Below are 18,446 nucleotides of genomic sequence, written 5' to 3'. Positions count from 1 at the left end.
AAGCAATATAGATAAGAGGGAGAACATGACAAAGAAAGAAAATGAGGAGACTCAAAATTGCATCGCACCAAGCAGGGAAATCCTTCTCTAAGTGCAGGTAGTCTTGAATCCTTAGGAAAATCATCCTTCTAAGGCTTTAAGCGTTTCTTTATGTCTCATTTGAATTTCTTTAGCCAATAGAAGCACCTTTAGAATTTTAAAGAACCTAGATCATCCATCCCTCACGACCATGCAACCATGTAAGTTTTCTCTCAGGTAAAAATTAGATAAATTTCTAGCTTCCACACCACGCCTTGCGTAAGCAAGTCATTATTTGCCTTATTACACCATCTTTGAATCATTGATCTAACCACAATGCTTTCTAAGGAACGCTAATTTTTTAGAGTATCCTGAGACTTGGTACTCAAACGAACCAGGGGAAGCAAAAAGGCATCCACCTAAGCCCAAGTTCAGCTCGGCCTAAAAGTCCTCCAACAAATATTATATGGTGTGTCTTACCATGTTTTATGCATATGACATCACAAAGTTTATTAGTAAAGTAGTAGCGTTTTGGTTTAAATACTTAATTGTTATTAGGAAAAATATTTCAGTAAAATGTAATGGAGCCCTCTATACCAAATGGAGACCCTATATACTTGGCGGGCTAGTTACGGTAATGACAATTCCTGACCAAAACAGCCCTATTGGTATCCCTACATAAATAATAATGACATTCAAAAAGTAATCTTTGTTGTGGCCTATATTTGACTGAAGGGTGCGGCATAGAGAGAAAGAGAGTGGAGAATAGGGTTGAGGACTTGTGTGTTAATTCCTCTGTCCTTGTGCCCTTATTTATAGTAATAGGGAGCAGAGAAACTTGCTATCCAAGTAATACAAAGTCTAATAGGAAAAGATCTTCTAGATCCCAAAGGATTCCTAATCTATCTCTACTTAGGATTTACACAATCACAATATTGATAAGAACATATGTCACAACAATCTTTAGTTTTAAACTTTAATAAATTGAAATTTATTATCATCGTTAATGTAGATATTTCTCTATTTCAATTGTTTTTTTAAAAAAAAATTGTGACGTAACTAACATGTACAAAACGTGAATAAACAAACGAATTAGTACTACGGTTTAGTTATATTCCTATTCACTTATTAGTAATAGGTGTTATGTTTAACTCATATGAATGGCGATGAAGTATTATATTTGTGTGGAGTTTGATAACTAGTTAGTGAATGTCTAATTAGAGTGGAACATCATTGTAAAAAAAAAAATGTGAATGAAGAAAATATAGAATACAAAAATGAATTTAGAAATGAATTACCATATCAAAGTGTGAGCCTTTCTTTGGTGCAAATTTAAGTTACACATCTGTACAAGAGCTGTTAAATCATTTAACCTAACAAGCTCTCACGACTCTTGTTCCAATGTGTAACTTTTGTTTTTTTGAACAATGATATTATCTACACTAAGGGGGAAAGGGATAGGCTTAGTTTCATAATGGGCTAGCAATAATGTGGTTCAAATTCGCCTTTGGCGGGAATCGAACTTAAGCCTTTTCACATGTAAAATTATGAAATAGACAGGCCAAATGCCCACTTCCAACAGCACTGATATTTTCTCCAACTTGTTAATTATCACCTGCACAGAGGTTAAGATATTTAAACTCTTCTTGTAGACGTGGGATATTTCAACACACCCCTTTATGTGGGGCACAATTTATGGGTCACACATGGGAGATCCACACATCTGCAACCATGTGGAGCCAAGAGGAGAGGCCAAGGGACCCACCATTAGGTGGCAGTATGAGCCATCTCCCTAGCTCTGATACTGTGTAGAATTAGTACAAAGATGGGCTAAATGTTCACTTCCAACAACATTGATATTGTCTCCAACTTGTTTATTACCATATGTACAGTCCGACAGGTATGGAATTTTATCAGAGATACAGTCGATGTGGAATATTTTAACATCACTTACAAGTGAATTTGAATACAACTAGACTTTCAAATGTGTATATTTGATGCGCACTAGAAAAATTCAATCAAAGTGTACCTTGTTTGGTCCTTATGTAATGGTTTGAGTTTGTAGCCCATGATAACCAGCGAACAAGCCTTGCCTGACATTAAGCTCAACATTTGCCACGTTTTACAATAGGCCTTTCCTCAAGCTGACCCAAATCAACCCCAACTTTGGAATAAGAGTTTAAGACCCACAAAACTCTTTCCTTCCAAATTAACTGATGTGCTTGATCATATATTTTTGCTCTAGAATATTTCCAATTGATGTTCCTCTTATCTTGCTAGAAAATGCATTATTCATCATTTGGGATTCAAACATTGTTTAACTTTTCTTCGTATCCTACAAACGGCAAAGTACTTACTCTCACTTTCACGATAACAATTTAACTTTCATGTTGTTCTCTCTTTTTATGACTTACACAACGGAGCTTGATTGGGTGAAAAATTTCTGAAGTTCGTGTTATTTTTAGTTCCTAGATTCAGTTTTATATTTGTTTTCATTTTGGCTAAAATTTATATTTTCACATAATCTTTGGTAAGTCTAAGTATTAAATATTTTACACTTGGTTGTAATTATATTATTTTCCGACCTTCTGAACTTCGGTGAATCTCTATAGATGACTTGGTGAAAGTTGAAGTTACCCTTCACATATGCCTGTTAACTACTTGATAAAATGTCTCAAAGAAAAGCTTGGATTGCTGGGCAGCATGTCATGCTTGAATTTGCGCGCAGCACAAAGGATGTTTTGTGGATGCAAATTTTCGTCTTCTTCTTCTTGGATGAAAATGCACTTGCAAAACAATTAACATCTTAGGTCAAGGCCAAGAGCCTCACGCGCCCACGATGAATTGGAGAGGGCTTTGGCTGAAGAACGTCCGATTCCAAAGTTAGAATTTGAGAGAGAAAGCGTTTAGAGAAATTTGGAGAATTTTAGAAGAGAATTGGACTTAGGTTTTTGGAGAAATGAGGGTGTTTATATAGGGATGTGGCCGACCCTTTTTGGAGAGAAGGGGTCCGGACACTTATGGTGGATTTTTGCTCCAATTGCAAGATACTATGTCAAAATAATATCTTGCAATCAATTAGGAAATTAATTAGAAAATTAATTAATTAGGAAATTAGTCAATTAATTTAGGTAATTAATCCGAATTTGAATGATGAGGGTTACCTTGTGGGGAGGATTTGATGAGTATGGATGAAATATGTTTTGAATAAATACCTATTTTGATCACTTTTGACCTTGATTGAGTTGTGATTGTCCGCTGCTTGAGCATGAGAGTTCCGATGTGTCTCGAATGTAATTTTGTCTTTTTACCCAAAAATCCATGTGTCACCACCAATATTTTTTTTGATTATTTTTGGCTCCACAAATGCCCCCACACTTGCTGGACTGCTCGCAGTAAAGGGCATTAGGTGTAGAGATCTCCAACTTTTATGCAGATTCTCACTTGAACTTGGAATTAAATTCTTTTAGGAAAGGGAAAAAAATCGCCTCCAAAGCCTATTTAAGCCTACCTTAAGTAGGGGATTAAATCAACTTCAAAGAGCAATTATTTATCCCTACATGAAAGAGAGAAAACTATAGGATATTTGTTCCCTTTTCCCCAGCGCTCTTATTTGCTTGCCCATGCAAAGAACTGTCATCCGCTGATTTCTTTGTCTTATTCGCGCTGCACCAATGTAAGAAAAACTTAATTCTCCTTGTCTTCTTCTTAGGTGGTGTTGCCATGGGGCAGCCGTCGGGGTGTTGCGGCATGTCGGTTGGCAAGGGCCAGGAGTCAGTTTGGCGTGAGCCAATAATGAGGTGTGGCAATGGCTATTGCTTGTGTTGTTCGGCTTAACTAAAGCCAAGGACTTGCTCGACATGGGCCGAGGAAGTGGCATGGCATGGGTCTAGGTTTGGGCTGCCACATCTGGTTTGCTTGCCAAAAAATAAGGAATATACTTGAGTGTGATTTCTCAACTGCCGTAGATGGAGCAGTCAAGGATAAAGCTGCTAAGATCGAAGCTGCTGAAGATGAAGTGTCAGATGAGTGAAATGTTGAGTGTAAAGTGACCACTGCTCCCTGACCATTTGCTGCTTAATTGGTCTTCAAGCATTCGATCTTTTGAGCTATATAACCTTCTTGCACTGGAGAACTTACCCAGATGGGTGTCAGGGAATTAGTTTACCCTCTCGCACTGGAGAGCTTACCTATATGGGTGTCGGGGAATTGGTTTACCTTCTTACACTAGAGAGCAATTAGTTTAACCTCTCGCACTAGAGAGCAAACCCATATGGGTGTCCGGGAATTGGTTTACCCTCTTGCATTGGAGAGCAATTAGTTTAACCTCTCGCACTAGAGAGCAGATCCATATGGGTGTTGGGGAATTAGTTTACCTTCTTGCACTGGAGAGCAATTAGTTTATCATCTGATAATGGAGAGCTTACCCAGATAGGGGTTTGAGCAGTTGTTGTAGACAACAATTGAGCCTGGCTTATGAATAACTTCTTGAATCTTCATTGAGAATAAAGAAATGGATCAATTATGCTGGAAGGTAGAAACTGCATAACAAACTGGATAATTTTTGGCTTGCAAGGTCTTGTTCATCGAGTTGTTTGAGACTTCAAACTTATTTGGAAAAGCCCTAATGGAGTTTAGGGGGTGATAGAGATTTCCCTTGCTTGTGTAGGCCATGTCGTTACCTGTCAAGATACTTGTCATACCGGCCCTCACTTGTTAGCTTCTCAAGGTACTGCTTCCATTTCTAGCAGTCGTTGGTAGTATGGCCTTACTTTGATGAAATGCGCAATACTTTGTCTGATCCAACCTGGTAAGATTGCCCTTCATGGGTGGCGGCAGTTCGAACCAAGGTTCATTCTTGAGCTTACAGAGAATTTGGCTGATTGGAACTTTGAACTTGGTGAATGTTTTGGGCGCTGAGTCTTATTTGGTCGGGGAACGTTCCATGCGCTTCTTTTCCAACTTGTTTTTGTTAGACTGCTTGGCTTCATCCTATAATGTGTGCTTCTTCGCCAAAGCATACGAAGCTGCAAGGTTCAGTTCTTCTCCCATGATCAATTTTCCGAATAAAGGATGTTCGGTGGGAAGCCCATTTCTGAATGCTGCCATTTCTATATCTTCGTTGCAGCTAACAATCTTGGCATTCTCCACATTGAACCTCTTGACATAGTCGTAAATTGTCTCCCAAGGGCCTTTTACGATGCTAAAGAGATGGTTTGATGTCTTTTTGATTAAGTGGTTAGACGAATACTCCTTAGTGAAAACTAAGGAAAGTTCGTTGAAACTCTGGATTAACTGCGACGGTAGGGTGTGAAACCAATCTTGCACCTCGCCTTGTAGAGTTGTGGCAAAAATTTTGCACATAAGCGCATAGTTGTTCCCATAGAAGATCATGGTAATGCGGTAATGCTTGAGATGTTGGTCCAAATCTTCATCTTCTTTGTACGGAGTGAAGTGAGGCATAGTGAACCCGCGACGTGGATTTGTTTGCTCAATCTTATCCACGAATGGTGACCTACTTATATTGGTCATGTCTCGTCGAATCGCATCGTCAGTAGCCTTGTTGCGCTGGAAATTACGCAATTGTTTAGTTAAGAGCCTCTCAACTTCTTCTTAAATTTACCTCTGCTGGGGCAATGGAACTAACAGTTGCCCCCGGTTGTGACCTATTGGTCTAGACCGCTCTTCTCTATGCTCAACTCGTCTATATCGTGGCTGCGATGCATATGGCACATTCCTAGCAAACGAACGGGCTGTTCGTAGGCTGCCCATTGAACTTGAGATGGATTAAGTGATTGCTTTTTTCCGTCTGCCATAATGCCTACTCTGATGTGAGGTGGAGAATGCTCCTTGCGAACCTAGTTGTGAAAGAACTCTTCATTTGGAAGGTTGTCCATGTTGATAATCAGAGTGTGGCCTCAACCGTGAATGTATGCTCGTATGTGGGATTGAGTGGGAGTGCATACTCCTCTAAGCGCTAAGACGAGAATATACGTTATCCCAAGGACCCAGGCGAGAACGTAAACTACTAGAACGCTCAGATTGTGGTTGGTTGAGGGGCTGCTTACCGGGACATTGCTGGAGAGATTCTTCGTTTGCCCTTGTCCTACTTCGAGATACCTCGTGTGGGGCATGTTGCAAGAACTGATTCACCAATGTAGTCTGCTGCGCGAGGGCGCTTGTCAACTCTATGACTTGTCGAGATAAGTGTTGTTCACCATTTAGGGTGGAAGAGTTTGGACGATATACGTCTTCTTGAGTAGTGGAAGTGTAATGGACTCCGGGTGCGAGATTTGAGTTAGGATATGTTAAATATGCGGAAAACTAAGGTGAAAATACCCCCGGTTCAATCATCGGTCCAGAAATATGGAGTCGGGACGGTTGAACCGATCTTGGACCTGTGTAGGATGCTAGGTGAGCTATGAGAGTGAGCTGGGCCACATACGTAGGCTGGCCCGCATGCGGTGTGCCTGGGTACTGGGCTTAGGCTCGGCTTTAGAGCGCGTTGGGCTCGCGCTGGCCTTGGGCCCACGAGTGTTGGGTTGCTCCATCTGCCTCAGCTATTTAGATTTGGACAGCTTGGGTCGTGTGCTGAGTGGAAGCGTGCATGGCTTGGGCATGCGCTGCTGGGGCAAGGGCTTGGGCCGGTTCGTGAAGGGCCTAGCTCGGCTACCTTGCGACGTGGGTTGCTTGGGCTGCTAATGCAATTGCTCCCTGCTAACCATGGGCTGGTTGCCATGGAGTTGGCCCACTCCCCACTGCCACGGTGGTCCCTGCGGTTGCCATGGTGGTGGTGCTCCGTGGTGGCAAAGTTGCTCTTCTTGCCATCGCATTAAACCTTGTGGATCATCGTGGTGGGGCTACGTCTCATCCTCCATCATTTGATCCGGATCTTTGAACGTAGAAAGTTTCGTTCGTCGTGGTTTCTGAATTTCCTATCATTGTATTTTTCCCTTACCTCTATTTAAAGAATTAAAAAAATTCTAGGAATAAGAAAGTATGAAAATTTACAAACGAATGAGAAATGAGAAACTTTGAATGCAAGAGTCTTCTTTGAGCGTGTGAATCAAACTCTCAATGAAAGCACCAATTTGTGGATGCAAACTTCCGTCTTCTTCTTCTTGGATGAAAATGCACCTGCAAAACAATTAACACCTTAGGTCAAGGCCAAGAGTCTCACGCGCCCACGATGAATGGGGGAGGGGGGCTTTGGCCAAAGAACCTCTGATGCCAAAGTTAGAATTTGAGAGAGAAAATGTTTAGAGAAATTTGGAAAATTTTAGAAGAGAATTCGACTCAGGTTTTTGGAGAAATGAGGGTGTTTATATAGGGGTGTGGCCGGCCCTCTTTGGAGAGAAAGGGTTCGGTCACTTATGGTGGTTTTTTACTCTAATTGCAAGATATTATGTCAAAATAATATCTTGCAATCAATTAGGAAATTAATTAATTAATTAGGAAAAATATCAATTAATTTAGGTAATTAATCCTAAATTGAATGAATAATTGAGGGTTACCTTGTGGGAAGAATTTGATGAGGATGGATGAAATAGGTTTTGAATAAATATCTATTTTGATCACTTTTGACCTTGATTGAGTCGTGATTATCCGCTACTTGCGTGTGGGAGTTCCGGTATGCCTTAAGGGTAATTTTATCTTTTTTCACCCAAAAATTCACTTATCGCCATCATATTTTTCTTGATTATTTTTTACTCCACATGTTTTGCTCATGTATGCTCGCCTCACCTTTCCTCTCTTATTATTTTTCTCTTTTACTTCTTTATAATTTTTATTGGCCGAAAATTAAAACTGTGATATAGACATAGATCGACCCCCTTGTATTTCCCTCCACATCTTTCTTCCAAAACATTTCTTGACGTGTTACACTTGGACTTGGTGTGTTATGTGGTCCAAATAACAACATATAAAGGTGTACTACCCAACAAAGCAATTAATTTAGCAAACCCCACCCCCTCCCCTCTCCTTGGGGTTGTTTATGTCTTCTTGCATATACTTGCTCATTCACACAAAATTCTAGGATTCTCTTTTATAGGGTTTTCTCTTTATAGTATATCGGTGTATAGAAAGTACCGAAAAACATCGGTGTTTGAGCAGTTAGATTGGAATTGTCAAAATTTGGTCATACAAATTTAGGTCGTCCAATGCTTTAGTGTACAAAAGTATTGGCTTTTATTTTCTCTTCATGTTTGATTATTGTTATCTTAAGAAACAGAAAAGGAAAGAGGAGAAAGAGATACTACATAACATAAAATTTGTAATTTTTTAAGGAAACTAGTTTTTCAACACCCTTTTTTCCTGCGAACACTTTTGTTTATTTTTTGTTTTAAATTGAATAAATCAAAAGAGAATCAAGAGACACAAATTATTAATAGTATGTAAAAGGAGAGGAACCATATGAAACTATTCTTTGATCATAGCTAATATATAAGATTTTATCGAATACTTCGGAGTACTTGTTCTTCCATATATTTGAATCTTTAAATATTTATTTAAAAATATTAAAATCAAAATCTAACCGTTAAAGTATTAAAAAGAAGTTCGCAGATATAAAAGCCATAAATGCTGTCTCAGAACATCAGTAAGAAGTGCAGGAAACTATGATCATGTGTCATTTCTGTAAAATGGAAAGTGAAAAGGTTAGAAATTCTAAATCAATCTCTGCAGAGAGCATGTTTATGGGTCCACAAATATTTACAGACAAACCCATACATATAAATTATACTGCAGTGATATATCTATTTCGTTCAGTGTCTCATATATAATATGGTGTTTTCCACATTTGTAACAGTGATATCTGTGCCTGCTGCTGCAGTCCCACCATTGAGATATTTGTCTCCCATCTTTCATGGCAGAAATTCCTCGTGTTAAAAATCTCCCACTTTCTGCCAAATTATTCTCAAGTGTTATTTTATCTCAAATGCATTCTGGCTAGTAGTCTCCATAGCTGTTTAACTACTGATTTCCGCACTGTTCTTTTCTTCTCAACGCTTCATTGCTTATATGTATTAATTATTCATTTTCATTTAATTTGTTATATTCATAGACTATAAAAAGGAGTGCATTGAAGATAATGAGAATGCAAAACTCACTCCCTTAAGTTATACTAGCCTTTTTGCACGTGCGTTGCGCGTGTGAAAGGTTTTTTTTACATCTTGGCGCACAATGCGCGACAATCAGAGTTATTTTTTCCCTTCCACATTTGGTTCGAGTGGAAAAGTGTTTTATTTTTATTGTTGTGAAGGCAAATGAACCATACTAATATAAACAAAATATAAATTGAACCAGTAATTGAAACACACTAAAATTTTAATCGATACAAAAAAGGAATAACGCAAATAAGAAGATGATCTCTGATATGTTGCTCCTATCATTTCCCTATATACTTGATCTGTTCAAGTCCACTTTAAATTCTTTTGGATTCCCACATTTAAAAAAAAAATGGACACAATATAATTTATTTGACAAAAGAAAAGACAACATGAGAGGAAAATTAATATACTAGTCAAGTAACATATGAAAGTGATCAATAATAAAAATTTATGTCACACATTTCGTACATTACCATTTATGTTAATGTTGTGAGGTTAGAGGATAAAGATACATTTAATAGAACCGCTACTTTTCACTCTAATATTTCATGTAGTGTGAGGATACTTCTCCATAATATAACATCAATTCATAATTCAACCAGTAAATCAAAGTATATAGTGCATGAAAAAGTGATGCCTTAGTTGATCACATGTATTTACATATTGGTTTTGAATTTGTGTAGCATGTGGATCAACAGAGCAAGCTGTTGGTGTGCAAAATGAGATTGTCTAATTTATTGTAATTGGTCTTTTTTTTTCTTTCATCAAAAGGTATTTTTGATGCAATAGCTGTTGCTAAAATTTTGAATGCCCCTTTGGTTATCCCACACCTTGAAGTTAATCCTGCGTGGCAAGATTTGAGGTATAAAGTGAGTATGCTAACCTGGAATTGTTCCTAGATGTTATTATTTCTGTCCAGGGGGAGCCACTGATGGGAAACTTCTTTTGCAACCCGTTTGATCTTTCAACTATTCCACTTAGGGTTATCTGCAAGCCAAAACCTAAGAGCTAGTCTCTCCGCCACACTCACCCCTCACCTAAACCGTAACCAAAAAGCAAAAAGTCGGCGGTGGCTTCGTTTTATACTGAACTCTTTTAGTTGGACAAAGAGAGAAAAAGAAGAGAGTGAGTGAGTAAAAAAATTAACCAAAGAAAACACAGAACAGTGAAGACTAAATTAACTTCATTACCTTGAGGAATATGAGTCAATGATTAAAGAATAGAGATCCAGAGAGAGAAAAGATGACCTCGAGGCTACAACACCCTGAAAAACTAGGGTAAATCCCTGTTGCTAAGTAAGGGGAACTTATGCACTGATACACATTAGTAAGAACTAACCACACGCTATAAAACAAAGTGAAGCAGCACAAATACAAAGAATTAACACGTCAAAATATTCATCGTATACATAAATCTGTCTCTTGTGCTTGAATTGGGCATAAGTGTGTAAATTCCAATTCACATGTCTAAAAACCTATTCCCTTCTTTTAGCAAATTCCATATCGAATTGTACCTGTACCAATAACAATTTGAGGCAACCGAACCTACACATTTAGGCCTTTCGACTATTAAAAAATAGAATTGTAAGTCAAACAATCTAATAATCCAAGCACAAAAAATGCAAATTGCAAAAGCTAAAGCACATACCTTAGTGGGCAGAAGTTTTGATTACGTGACATAATTCCTTTGATATCACGCAATTTCCACCGTATTCAGAATCGCACACCTCCATCAACAAATGGCAAAGCAAAAAAATCGAAACAATTGAAAAAAGAAGAATCGATGACTCGGGAAGACGTACTTGGAGAGGTCGAGTCGAGATCGAGATCGAGGTGATTAGAAATTGGTTATACTCATTTTATCCCACGTTGGAGTCTTAAAACCGCACGGCAACATGTTGATAGCAGTTGCAAAACTGGAATCGAACGTGGTGATCCTAAACCCACATTAATTTTTTTTTTTTTTTTGAGTTTTTTTTAAAACAATTTTAAATTTCTAAGTGTGTTTTTAAATGTTTTGTTTTCTGACAAAATTGCCCTTGTGCTTTTTATGTATCAAATTTGGTCAATTTTAGTTTTTTTTTTTTTTTTTTTTAGGGGCTTTTTAGTCCAATTATTTTTGATGAAGCCTTGAGACACCAAAGTGTGCTTCTGACTTTGTAATATTAGAGATATGGGTGTATTTGTATATATGCCTTCATATAGCATAGCTACAAGAAATTTGAAACTACACCCAACTTGTGTTTGAAATTATTTTAATTAAAAATATATTGACAAGCATGTAGAACAAAAAAGGCCTTCAAAGCCTCTTGAACTTAAATTTCATAGTAAAAAACACTTGGATATATTGTTACGAAGAAGAAAGAAAACATGATATTGACACATATGTTATTGTAGATGTCTATTATTGTATTGTATTTGATGTTAACAGTTATTAGATGAATGATATTTTTCATTGTTTAATTCGTAAAATGTTTCTTAGTAGTATTAACGGTTAGAATCACCATAGATAAACAAAAATATTGCATACATTGCGGCCATCATCAAGATATGAATTGACAATTCCAATACGTTTTACATATAACAAAAGGCCGGTGGTCCAAATTTGGACTCGTTATTATATGCATTTCACAGTAAAGTTTACTTGAAGAATTTCTCAATGTTTTGAGCCTTTTTACAGGGTTGGTGACACTTCACTGACGTGCATGTGGATCAGAATTTAAGACAGCACTTCGAAAAGCCTTGAAGATAGTTAGATAGCAACGTTTCAAATAAAAGTATCGAATAATTACAAATATTTGTCCAAAATTCAATATATATATACATATACATATATATATATATATATATATATTATAATAGTTTGTCAAATTTACTACACTACAATAAAAACTTAATAAACTAAATCTATAACTCATGCGCAATTGGTGGATTATTCAAGTGAAAAGAAAAGTTACACTAAACTCATATAAATTACTGGAAAAGAGATTCGAACATGAGACCTCGGGTGTAAGTGCAAATACTTTTAACCAACCGAGTTACGAGTCACTTGCTTCAATCCCTCTTGCTAACTTCTTCATGTATACATACCATATAAGTTAATATGCCCTTAAAATATAATATCGCTTGAATAAATTTGTATTTATTGAACTCATATGAGTTTGTGACCAATATCACTCGATTACCATAGTTTAGAAATGTGGTTAATCGCAATGAACCAGATTTTTGGCCTTAATTTGGGGTTTGCCTTTTTTCATTTCACATGCGCGTGCATTGACAATGGCTTCGATTGCTAGCTTCATCTCTCTTTGTCTTCTTTTTTAAACCTAAAGTATCTAGTTCTCAAGTGGGCATGTATGACACTTTCATCGCTGGTTGATATATACAAGTACATTATTGGCAAATTCCAACTTATTAAGCGCCAGCTTTTTGAGGTTTGGTGGTTGAACAAAGAAGTATTCTAGTTTCGGATTTAGGGTTTTAGTGATTGTCTAACATAGTATCGGGAGATGTTGGATTCAATCATTCAAAACTCCGCTTCTGCAGTTTTTAGTTGTTTTCGCACAATTGAGATGCACAATTGGGTTGTGCATGAGGGAGGATGTTAGTTTGATATACGCTGCTTTTCATTTCTTTACACAATTAATTAACATTAGAGACACTGATTGTCTAACAAGCCAATCCTAGTTGACGTTGAGGTTACCATAATACCATTGTTACTTTCAAATGGAAGTCTTAACTTTTGCTTAATTTCAACAATTTGGTCAAGTTTAGGGGGCGTACTTAACATGTTCCATGGAATATATATCATATATGTCTTTGTCCATTTTGTTTTGTTGCACATGCTGATATATGCAGGTACCGAGCAATCAGCTCCAATATTACGGGCCTAATTCTAAGTGGAAGCATCATTAACAAGTCAATCAACCTCCAAAATCCATCTGACTGGGTTTTCAAGTCATTAGAATTGCTTCTGTTTTGACTGGTAATAATATAGAATGCAATGCATAGGGGATGCATGAAATTAACGGTACAAGAACATTAGAATGCATTGTTTGATGGTTAGGGTATTTCTCTTTAATCCATCGCATCTCAAGTTCAAATCTCTATCTTTCTTTAGTGTAGCTTAAAGTAGTAATATCGTTTGTAATAAAAAAAGAAGGCCAAATTTACATAGCAATGTGAAACATGAGATCTTTTGATATACTTGGAACATGACGACACGGTACTATTTCATTCAACCCTATCGTCGATCCCTATCATAATGTGAAATAATAACACCATGTTACAGTGTTGTAGATACACACAAACATTTCACGAAACGCGATAGTAATTTTGGGGAAGAACTATATTTTTTTTTTCTTCCTAAAATCAATTCGATTTGACGAGTTTAAAACTAAGGAATTAAGTCATATAATCCAAGCATCAAAGATCACTAATAATTTCTTCATGAGATTGTGATGAAAAGGCTTTCTGACTCGTTGAAATGAAAGTTGAAGCTCCTCTAACCAACTAATTAATTAATAGCTACTCATGCACACAAATCACGAATTTCATATATTTATGAGATGATTATGCTCATTTTTTTTTGTATAGAATTATGCTCAAGTTTAAATGTGATTTTATTTGAAACCTGAGGATCTAAACAAGCACATAGGAGTAATGATACACACAAAAACAACCTAATCTACCTAACTAATTAATTAGTACACATATATGATGACCATACCAACCACACCCAACACTTCTTAATCAGAGACAAGCCTCTCCCTCTGGCCATGCGCCGCCGCCGCCGCTTCACCTGAAAACGAAGTCATATTCCAGCCACATGAATTCCAATAGCACCCACTATTATCCATCAGCTCAGGCAACTCTATCTCTCCCCAGAAATCATCTCCACCGTCCATTCCGCCGTGATGATGATGATCATTGTCGTCTTCGTCACTTTTTCTGGTGATATGTGACGACTTCATGATTGTATGTGCTGCTTGGGTTGCTGCTGCCTGAATGTCCCTAGCCGTACTCGTGGACGGCCTCGGCAAGTGGTCAACTTCCTCGGGGAAGTTCAGTTGCGCTTTTCGGCCCTTGAGGCAGTAGGCGGCAACGTCGTAGGCCTTGGCAGCCATCTCCGGCACAGGGAAAGAGCCTAGCCAAATGCGTGACTTTTTGCGTGGTTCCCTAATTTCGGACACCCATTTCCCCCACCTCCGCTTCCGGACGCCTCGGTACACCGGGTGGCGGCTGCCTCCGCCTTGTGAGTCAGCTTTTGGGAGGGTGGTGGTGGTGCTCGGGTCATCTTCGGTGTATGGTGGTTTCTCCATGTACAATATTGGAACCGTCTCCTTGTAATGCGAGTGCTTGTAATGTGAGTGTCACTCACACTTGTTAGTTGTTACTTACTTTGTCTATGCCTTAGGCCTTATAATTTATATTTTCCTATGAAATGACATTTATGCCCTTGCATAAGAAATTAAGGGACTGTTTATTTCAATGCCCTGTGTGCCAAGTGATTGTTAAAGTGGGTGGGGTACCAGTGTTTTGAGGGTACATGCATGATTTAATTGAGCATTTACAACTAAAAAAGCTCCCTCATCATGCGCAAGTAAACAAAGTATGATAAGAAAAACACAAACTTTTTAAAAGAAAGATAAGAAAAACATAAACTTTTTAAAAGAAAGATGGTTCTGATCGTTGTTAAAAAATAATGGAATTCGCTTCTTTAAGCAATGCATATATGTGTTGAAATGTATGACATCAATTATACACTCACTAGAGTCGCCAAAGAAAACTCTCAATGCTATGTGAATAGGAGGCATTTTCTCTTCTTAGACAATTTCAGATACATATATAAGTGGGTTGATTAAATATGAACTACGAGTCCTATTAGAAACAATCACTTACGTCCTAATTTATAGATTGTTGTCAACTGTTGATAAAAGAGTTTCACAATTAATCAACAAAAACCACGTATTCGCTCATTGATGACTGTCAACCCTGTCTATCAACTTTTTCTTCCTCTAAAAATCATTACTAGTTTCACTTTAAGGTTCCAAACTTCATTAAGTTCACAACAACATTGGCTTATGCATGTAATTACACCCTGTGCTCTATATGTTGGTCCCAAATGAACTATGGTTGTGATCTCTACACACAACCATCACGGTGTGATTTCCATTGGATTACATCTCTATCGGTCTCCTCCAAGGAGTGGTGGACGATTGTCACAAGGGCATATCAATACAATGACCAACCTACCCTTTCAAGCAAATATCATTATCAAATGCTCAAAAGGCTAATCAATTGCTTTTGGTTTCTATGTCCCTTGGGTTTTGGTCGGTTTACAAATCACATGGTGGATTAATCAGCACGGGATTTTGATGATTTTTCTAGCTTTTGTCCTTTTTGTTTTTTTTTTTTGGTTTTATTTTTTTTATTTTATTTTTTGGTGTGGGATAATTTTTGCATGATAAGTTGGTGGGGTTTAGTAGCTTTGGTGTGAGTTATGACATAGACATAAAGCCATTGTAAAGTAGTAGTAATGCTCTCCTCCATGGAAACGAGGTCCTCTAATTGGCCTCGATGTAGTTCCGGAGTTTGATTAAGGATCACAGCTTTAATTGGACTATGAAACTTCTAATCACAATTGCTTATTGGATTACTTTTCCATTCAATCATTATTATGATAATGATACACGTGTTATCACAAGAAAAGTTAGGAAATCGTAGATAATTCAATATTCATATGATACTAAACACTATTTAGTGATTTTATAGTAGTTTGTCTTTACAGGAGATGTTACGAGATATTTTTGTTCTATATTTTTGGCTGTCATTCTCATTTAGAAAGACTATTGTACTGTTACCCTGTAACAAGAAAAAAAATATAACCGTCTCTTTTTTTCACACAATTAAGGATTTTATTTGTTGCTTCTTAAATTCTAAGACAAATGATAATTTCTATTTGCATGAGTTTTCGTTTCAAATTATTTGGCTTCACGATATATAGGGTGGGCAGATAAGAGAGTAGTAGCCGGGAGACCACTCAAATTTCCATGTCTTATTGCTTCACCAACTATACATTATACAGTAGAAAACAAAGTAAGAAAATGAAGCATGCATTGGAAGGAAGTGCAATTCTCAGGACAGCATCAGAGAAACCAAAAATATGCAAACCAAGAAAGACAGGAACAAGTAATATGCAATAAACAAAGTAACGAGAATCTTTTAGAGCGAAACACATTCATATATTTACATGTATAATTGTCACATCCCCGCCTGGGGTCCAGCACATTCAGGGCCCGCTCTACCACTGTAGCACGGTATTGTCCGCTTTGGGTTCCGACCACGTCCTCACGGTTTTGTTTTTAGGAACTCACACGAGAACTTCCCAGTGGGTCACCCATTCTGGGATTGCTCGTGCGCGAACTCGCTGAACTTCGGATTTCCCATAGAACCCGAAGCTAGTGAGCTCTCAAAAGACCTCGTGCTAGGTAGAGATGAGAATATACATATAAAACTTACAGGATCCACACCTCTATATAATGTGAGATCTTACAATAATTGCACATGCATGTTGGAAAATCACTGCCACTAAAATCTTATCGGTACGTTCGAAAGGAATAATATCGAGCAGCGGTACCACACCAGATCTGCTGCTATTTCTTATGAAGGTAAAACACATACCATTATATACTATCTACAAATGTATTTTTTTTTTACCATTAACATACAGTTTTCGAACTTGAGATATTTTTCACAAGAAATTAATTATTTTTCCACCTATATATTTATGTTTAATTTTATATGTTGTTTTTATTTGATTTATTTAAACGGATGATAATAAATAATGAGAGATGAGTGCGAGGCTAAAATAAGTGAAAATCAGCTCCCATTTTCAACATTGAAAAGCAAAATACCACCTTATTTTTCCTAGATTAGTAACTAGCTTGTTATTTTATTATGAAAAAAGAGTAGATTCAAACCAAGAACCTCGAGTCTAGAGGCAAATTTCTTAACGCTTGAGCAGTGAACTCCTTACACACATATATATACACATGAGTAGCTGAGTGTTATTATCAGAGAGGCTATGTGTATCAATCATATTGGTATACATGCTTTGTCAATCCCTCTAGGTATAACTTATGGTGTAGCTATCAACTGGTTTATACACTATACAATTAATTATACATAAACTAACCAATTTAGTAATGAGACTAAATTTGGGGTGCATTTTTACTCACCCATATTAACCTTGGCGTATGCTTACCATACACTTATATGCCTGCCATCTGTCTCATTCCCTAATTATAGTTAACTTCTTTATTAAAATACTTTTTCAAATTTTAAAAGTAATTTAAAATACTGATTAAACAAAAACAAAAATAAATACAAACCCACCCACTCAGCCAAGCCAAGCCAACCCAGACAAACACCACTCATGCCGTCGTCGCCGGCGACCCCCTTTCAACCCCAATTCCTTATTTACCCATCACTTAAAGCCACTCCACTTCACGGGCATCAATGGAAAACCCTTTCTCTTTTATTTCCCTAAGGGTCCAAAAATCCCAAGCCGAAAAATTCAACCTAAATCCAAAAATCCCAAACCCTTCTCTTTCAACCGAAGAACTCAACCTAAATCCATTTTTCTCACAAACCCAATTGAAAAACTTCCAAGCCTTCACGGTCTTTCCTTCAAAACATAGATTACTGCTACATCGGTGGTAAGTGATGGGTAGTAGGACTCGGATAACTAGTTCTCCAACTTATTGGACCACAGGTTGGCCAAAACGAGTTGCAGAACCTAAAAAGGCAAGAGAAATTGAAAGAGAGATAAGAGAGGAGGAGAAGGGTGAAGAAGAGAAAGGGAGATAGTGAACAGATGGTTTATCCGGCCGCCCGACGGAGAGGTGGTCACGACGGCGGCGTGCTAGGTGTTTGCGGAGTTATCTGGGTGTGTAATTTGAAGTGCAATGAGATTGTATTTATTTATGTTTAATCTCAGTGTTTTAAATTAGAAAAAGAATATTTAATAATGGAATTAACTATAGTTAGGAGATAAGACAGATGGCAGGCATATAGGTGTATGGTGAGCATACACCGAGGTTAATGTGGGTGAGCAAAAATGTACTCCTAAATAGACTAAATTTTGTAAACCAAATGATATCAAAGTTGATGATTGGATTATTACTTAAGTGTTGATTAGCATGTTTATTACTTATTGATGACGTATTATTTAGTTTGCAAATTTAATCTATCTAGTATTATCAAATATATTAAACAGTAGGTAGCTAGAAAAATAATAGCCAATGGCTTTGTGGACTTT

The 18,446-nt window shown here is 37.3% G+C and overlaps 2 protein-coding genes across 2 annotated transcripts; both read right to left on the bottom strand.

Annotated features, from left to right (window-relative positions):
• Positions 1-5,010: 5,010 nt before the first annotated feature.
• Positions 5,011-5,550, bottom strand: LOC137734357 (uncharacterized). The gene has a single exon (XM_068473633.1). The coding sequence runs from the start codon at positions 5,548-5,550 to the stop codon at positions 5,011-5,013; it is 540 nt and encodes a 179-aa protein (XP_068329734.1).
• An 8,178-nt stretch (positions 5,551-13,728) lies between these two features.
• Positions 13,729-14,598, bottom strand: LOC137735417 (ethylene-responsive transcription factor ERF023-like). Its single transcript, XM_068474839.1, has one exon. The coding sequence runs from the start codon at positions 14,443-14,445 to the stop codon at positions 13,873-13,875; it is 573 nt and encodes a 190-aa protein (XP_068330940.1). The 5' UTR covers positions 14,446-14,598; the 3' UTR covers positions 13,729-13,872.
• Positions 14,599-18,446: the final 3,848 nt, after the last annotated feature.

The sequence above is a fragment of the Pyrus communis genome, chromosome 5 (assembly GCF_963583255.1).
Source record: "Pyrus communis chromosome 5, drPyrComm1.1, whole genome shotgun sequence".
NCBI lineage: Eukaryota > Viridiplantae > Streptophyta > Magnoliopsida > Rosales > Rosaceae > Pyrus > Pyrus communis.
This window is presented reverse-complemented; position numbering and strand designations above follow the sequence as displayed.